Genomic DNA, 7,363 nt, shown 5'->3' with positions numbered 1-7,363 from the left:
GTAGTTGTGGCTTGTATCTAAGGTTTTTTGGTTGTAAGTTGGTTTGGTAATTTAAGTTTGGATTTGTTTAGTGAGTGGCTTCATTTTGAAGCTATGGATCGTCTCATTATGTAGGTGCATGGTTTGTTTTGGCTCCATATTGTCGGTGACTAAGGTTTGGATGAATGTGATTTTGTGTTCATCCAAGAATGGTCGTATTGATTGGGTTTCTTGGTTATGATGGTACACGTCATATGGCATGACACTTTTATTGGAGCCGTGTAATGTTTGTGCCTTATTATATTTGCATGCATTTCGACCATATGTACAAACATGTTGCTAATTGATATTATTTAAAATATAATACATGGGTTTGTAGTTGGTAATTGCACTATTGTCGATTTTTGGGTAAACATGCTACGATTTCAAAGATTTTGTGTTAGTAAACTGTGATGGCTTTTTATAAGCAACGGGTGAAACGAAGATTTCCGAGCCTTTGCGTCATATTGTTTTTTTTTATGTTTGTTTAAGCTTATATTATCTTTTATTTTTACTGTTAGCAATGACAATTTCGGTCACAACAAAGACGCGTAACGTTATAGAATGATGTGAATGAGCTTTTTGTTCCCACGCACCAGGGGGCACGGGCTCATGGCGGTCGAGGAACTAACCTTGGACATAGGCCCAAACAGAGTAGGTTTACACATGAGATTCTTTGCTGTTAAAAAAAATTAAAACGTATTAACATCAATAATGATGTATTTCAAATAAAGCATTTTATTTTATTTCAATGTGTATTTATTATTTATCATTATTTTCAAATAATAATAACTAGTGTTTGGACATTATTATTTCCTAAATATTCGTAAACTCTTTTTCATTTTGTGCCAGCTATGTTTAACCTTTAAACAACCTTCATGTAGTAATTGCTTATGGTATAACGCTTTTAGACCACTCATAGTGGGATAGTATTTGGGCGTGATTTGCCTCGAAAACGCCTTGAAAACGCCCATGCACCGCCCCCTTGGGCGTTTTTTTTTTTTTTGCATTTTTTTGATTGGGCGTGTAGATTAAAACGCCGGATGAAAAATTAAAAAACCAGTAAGAAATTTCCAACTCATTTATGGTTATATTATATGTTTTATTTTTCTAAAAAGCTAATAATCTGGTAATCATTGTTGGGGCATTATACCACTACACTCACTTTAGAAAAACGCCCCATAATGCCCCATTGCTAACTGGACCGTTACATGACGGATGATGCCCAAAGGTCTTCCTTTACCACTACACATTTTTTTTTGAAAAGAGAACTTCATTAAAAACACACCTTCGACCCAAACGGGTAAAAGGCCAAACAACACACACACCCCGACCCAAACGGGCAAAGGGCAGAAAATTACAACATATACATAGGGTATTTACACTATTCCCCCCAACTAATATAATTACATGACGTTCTATTTTTAAACCATGCATACCCTCTCGATTTAATCTCCCTAACAATCTCCTGTGAACTTCGACTGAATTGCTTGAAAACCAACTCGTTCCTCCCTTTCCATATACCCCAACACGAAATATAACCAGACCTTGAATGATTTTTTTTTTTTTTTGCCTTTTTTCCAACTTGAGAATAATTGTGTATATTCAGAACGTTTTTGAAATCGAAAATAAATATCGGAGGAATTTTACACCACACACTTATCTCCAACTAAACCCGACTTTACCACTACACATGGTCTTAATAGCATTTTTTGTCAAATGTCGTTAATACAGGTTCAACAACTTAACCATTAACCTCTTTACACGTGTCACATTACCACTAAAGAATCATATTTCATACATTTCAGCTCTTACGCAATGGACCATGCCCCATCCCTAAACCATACACATTGAATGCAAAGAGAAATATTACACTTGTCAAGTCAATATCATATGCATCAACAAACTACCACTTGAATACACGTAATTAATCCAACCGTTACCCCATGACAAGATCAATACATTAAAAAGTTTTTTCATATAATTTTTTGGAAAACAATCGCGAGCGCTTGAAAAATCATCTTTATGGTTTAACCCGTTCCTATATTAATTATTTATTGTTATTATTAGAAATCCAGTATGCCACATTATGATTCCTGGTACAATGGTACATAAAATCATTCAACAAAATTATTTTTGTTACAAGTGAACTTTAACAATACTATACATCATTTGATAAGTTAAAAGCGTTCTATATCACCACTCACATGGTTAGTTAGTTAGTACATTACAAACCTACTATGAGTGTCGATTGATGTTGTTATTCTAAAGACCTCGGATAGTTTAGATCATGGATACTCATTAGCAAACCTTCGATATATTGTGATGTCTCTAAATGTGTGTTTTAGTGATACTCATGTCAGTGGCGGAACTAGAATAAAAATTCAGGGGTATCCTATTTTTTTATCTAGCCCCATTTTTTGCCACACGTACGGTTAAATGGGCCTAGGTAAAAAATGCGGTTAAAAATGAACCTAAGGTCATCCATGAGAATTCGAGAACACTTAGAGCCCTGTCTAGTATATATATATATAATTAATTAAGGTTCCAGACTAGTATATCATACGTGTTGAATAAAAAAATAATAAACAATTTGTAATAAAATTTATAAATTACCATATAATATTTTGAGATAAAGATATAACAAAAATTAATTACATAGAGATATGTGTGTGGTGAAATTAAAAAAAAAAACAATTTATTAAATCATCTATTTAAGAAAAATGTTTTAATGTTTTATTCTTGTATTATATTACTTTAAATTTTATGTTTAAAAAAGAACCACCAAAGTTTTGTGAAAACTGTAGTTTAACATTATTAAGAAACCTACTGAATAGATAAAATATAATAAATATAACAAAGTAAACAAAATAAAGGAAATAAGTGATGTCTACGAGATAAAATAAATAGTTCTGACAGTTGCTTTTTCTTTTCCAATGTCCATATTAATTAAAGTTTGACTAAACTTCATCTTCTTCATTGTTGTTTTAATAAATGACATCTTCTTCATTCTTTATAACGAGCGTTGCAATTCTCCGATGACCGGAAATTTTCTTTTCCGTGAACCATAAATTTCATTTCTTCTTTATCTTCATCTATACTCAGGGGTATCCTAACATTTGCTTAGAGGCAAAACCCGATAAATAAAACGGAGGTTTTAAAAAAAATACACTTCATCAAGAAAGTTTAGGGGCATCCCGGGCAACCCCTGACCACTTTATAGGTCCGCCCCTGACTCATGTATCAAAATTTTATGCCTTATGTAGCAAACCGAAAGAAATGTGTTGTTTCCCACTAAAATACACGAATAAAAAAGATGATACACGAGTCTATATCATGTACGTGTGAAACATTTGTTGGGTAACTATCACCAAGGTATGTTTGTCAATGATATTCTAAGGCTGGAGGGTGTGGGATGGAGCCCCTAGGGGTTTTATCAGGACATGTCAGCGTCACGTAGGATCCACGTCAGCCAGAGTGCTTTATTACGCCCTCCCTTAACTTGCATGGTATGGTATAAGCCCCCTATTAAACAAAAAAAAAAAAAGATTTCATTGGATTAAATCAAGTGGGCCTCACCTGAACATCTCATTCTTCTCGTTACCATGGTAGCAGAGAAGGGATGACGCCCCCATCTTAAAAACCTGGGTGTGGTGATGGAGCCCCTGTGGCGCTATACATTGATGAGGTGGAGGGATGGCGCCCTCCATACCCTCCGGCCTAAGTGAAAAATGTGTCGCATATGACGTGTTTTGTCTAGGATTAAGAAAGAGTAGACACTTTATGCATCCATAAGATATCAAAGTTCAAACTTTGTTATACATTCATATATATCATAAAGTTTTGAATTTTGATTTGGAATCTTGAAATAATTTTGAATATTGATGTGGAATTCTCAAGTTTCTATATTACATAAGGTGTGATTATAAAGTTCTATTATACATTCAAACACCCTTCACTCACATGAAAAAAAATACTCTACTTAATATCTGATAACTAATATTTGCATTCTAACTATTTTAAAGAATCAATTGGATATGTTACTTCGACATGTTCATTATTGCTTTTCACTCGGTGAAATTTGAATGAAGAAATTGCTTGATCTTGTTCGTTTGTTGATCGAATAAAATTGTAGCACATCACTCCTGACAATGTTCCTGTTATCGGGCCAACAATATACACCCAAATACCCTTGTAGTTGTTGCTAGCTAATGCTGGTCCAATAGTGCGAGCTGGGTTCATTGATCCTCCTGATACCGGTCTGCAATTTTCATGTTCACATTTGTCAAAAGTAACATTATGGTTACATAAAACTCATAGAACCGTGTTAGAATGTTGTGCTTACCCTGCTAAGATGGAAGTAATGCATACTGCTGATCCTACTGCCATACCGGCTAGCTCTCCTACCTGCAAATATTTAAAAAAAAAAAAAATTGGTCAAAGAACTTAGTATGTGATCGCGTGTGTTCTTAAAATGTAAACCAGGGTTAGGGTACTTACGGCTTTAGAATCTGTAGCTACGGCTGAAGTGACAAACATCATTGAGAAAGTTACAATGATTTCCATGATCAGAGCTTGTAACTCTGTCCCAGAAGGCGTGGTTGTGCCTAGATTTGTTATTGGTTCTAACATTATCCGTAGAGCGAATGAAGCCAAGATGGACCCTGTGAACTGTGCCGCGGTATAGATAGGGACCTGCATAGATGAAGTGTTACGAATATTTAGGTTGTAAAGTAGAACAAGTACTTAATCGTCATTACACCAAGTAACATAAAGCGGCTCAAATTGTCAAAAATATCTACGGGTCAAGCCGGTTGAGTAACATGTCAAAACCATATTCTTCTTTAAACAATCCAAATTATATTTTGTTTAGCTTCTTTCTCCTTCAATTTCTTGTAAATATATATAAGTTTCATGTTTAATTAACATGCATACAAAATCTATACAATTCCAATATTAAATTCACAAATTGATTTTTAAGAGGTTATATAAACTAAAAATATACAACATAATCTAGGAAATAATTGAAGTGAGGATCTATCATCAACAGGACAAAACTGAAGATATTCATAGGACCTTGCGTCACACAAAATCTCAAACATGTCCAATAGTAGTACTATTCTTCTAATCATACTCGGAAAACCCGAAATAGCTTCCAAAATTTTGAATCGGGTTAGCATCCGAAGCGAATACAACTTTATTTATAAATAAAAAGATACATATATTTAACATTCAAGTAGTTGAGATCTACTACCTGAACCCAAGGAAAATGTCCCACGGATGCAAACGCAAGTGTGACCGCGGGGTTCATATGCGCACCGGAGATATGTCCAACAGCATAGATCATGACCGTCACAATCAGCCCACCGGCTAAAGATGCTCCGAGCTGCGACACTTTCCGGTCATCACTTGTGGTTAACGCCGCAGATCCACACGTAACAAACACCAACAAGAATGTAGCAACCGCTTCCGCCAACACCTGACATCATCAATATAATAATATTTTTTTTAAACGCCAACAAAATCAATCCCGAGCACTCTCGGGGCACCCCACTACTCTGAGAGTAACCCGAGTCCACCATCAATTACAGGAAAAATCCAGTAACCCACCCGTCCGCAGAATTAGAAAATATGAGAGTCGTACCTTTCGAGAAAACCCAGGTGGGTAGTAGACTTTGGACAAGACAGAAACTGTGAACTGGCGGTTTTCTGGTGTTTCAGTTTTGATGAATGGAACATCCTGACCGCCGCCGCCGACACTGCAAACGACACCGTTTAATTGAGTTTTTGACATGGTTAAGGAACAAGATTGAGGAACTCAAAGTGGATGGGGTTGGTTTTTTCTTTTTCTTTTTCTTTTTCTATGGCTGTGAAAGTTTTGGAGTGGCTTTTTATAAAAATATCTAATTATCCCCTGTTCCAGTACTATTTATAAAAAATATTAATTTAGGGTATTCTTTCAATTTTTTTGCCAACTGTCCTAAGGTCTTTTTCAAACTTAAATAAAAATAATAGACTTTTTTGGTCCAGTCATCATTTGTTGAATTGTTGCCACTTGTTTGAAAAAAAAAAATATTAAAAAAATTCATCCATGTCCTTCTCTTGTTAGATTATTGTTACATGTTGCATAAACACGTATAGATGTGTATACGGGTTTTGACGCATGACGTTCATTCTATACGGCAATATAATGTATTGATCATTGTTTCTCTGTAGGATTGTCTAACCCATGATGATTCTTTCTATAAAGTTGTCGCTATATAGATCTGTTGTGATGGAGTTTGGACCATCGGAACATCTAGAGGGACAGACCAAGCACAAATCGTATTCTCCAACTCATGCCATAACTGCAAAATCATGAAGAATTTGTAAGAAGCCAGAGACCTGGACCATCCCCCGACGCTTAAGTTAATATTTAATCTAACCATTAACGAATGTATAATAAAGAATTCAAGTATATGATGTAATATATACATTAATGGATTAGGTACTAGCTAGGACTATCCTCAACAACAATCGTTTAACCCATGATGATTCCTTGTATACGGACATACGACCCTAAAAATCAATCAAAATTAATAGGGATTGATTAGTAGGTAGATTTTCCTTTTCCATCCATCAATCTCCATTACTATGTTTTTTATCACCCTTAGACCATATGTAATGGGGCTTTATAAGGGCATGAAAGATTTGATAATGCCCTTACACCATTACTCATGGGCATTATAAGGGCATGAAGAGTGAGGGGCATTTCTATAATAATGCCCAAAGAGAATAAAAATAATGGAAAGTAATAAATGAAATGGACATTAACCATTATACCTTTTTTAAAAGGGCATTATGATGATGATGTGGTGAAAAATGCCCCATAGTGGGCATTAACCATTACCTATGGTCTTATGATATTTAGTGACAAACAGACTTGGGTTTGCTTATTTTAGACAAGTTTAAATTTTACTTTAATTATCCTTATATTAAAAATGAAACGCAATGAACAGTAAATCAAATTTATTAAATCAACCAGTAAATCAGGGCAATAAGGTATCAAATTTATCAAATCGGGTATATTTTTGGTACCGAATCGGTATCGACTTTTGACATTTTCGGTATTGGTTCGGCACCGGTATTCAACGGTTTTTACCCTCAAATACCGGTACCGTACCGGTACCGACCGATACCGAACTGTACCATACCGGTACCGAACCGTACCGTACCAGGTATATTCGGTACCAGTACCCACTTTAGGGGATTTTCGGTACCGGTTGGTACCGAGCTCATCAAATCCTGTAGCAACGCAAGTAATTGCATCGGTTTAGATTATTTGTCATACACAATCCAATGAATA

At 35.2% G+C, this 7,363-nt stretch overlaps 1 protein-coding gene across 1 annotated transcript; it reads right to left on the bottom strand.

Annotated features, from left to right (window-relative positions):
• Positions 1–3,872: 3,872 nt before the first annotated feature.
• Positions 3,873–6,001, bottom strand: LOC110911125 (aquaporin NIP2-1). Its single transcript, XM_022155706.2, has 5 exons — positions 5,663–6,001; positions 5,273–5,497; positions 4,519–4,713; positions 4,364–4,425; positions 3,873–4,279 (listed from the first exon to the last, which is right to left on the bottom strand). Exons 1-5 carry the CDS (start codon positions 5,810–5,812, stop codon positions 4,033–4,035), a joined length of 879 nt encoding a protein of 292 aa, XP_022011398.1. The 5' UTR covers positions 5,813–6,001; the 3' UTR covers positions 3,873–4,032.
• Between the last annotated feature and the right edge of the window lie 1,362 nt (positions 6,002–7,363).

The sequence above is a fragment of the Helianthus annuus genome, chromosome 15 (genome assembly GCF_002127325.2).
Source record: "Helianthus annuus cultivar XRQ/B chromosome 15, HanXRQr2.0-SUNRISE, whole genome shotgun sequence".
Lineage (NCBI taxonomy): Eukaryota > Viridiplantae > Streptophyta > Magnoliopsida > Asterales > Asteraceae > Helianthus > Helianthus annuus.
This window is presented reverse-complemented; position numbering and strand designations above follow the sequence as displayed.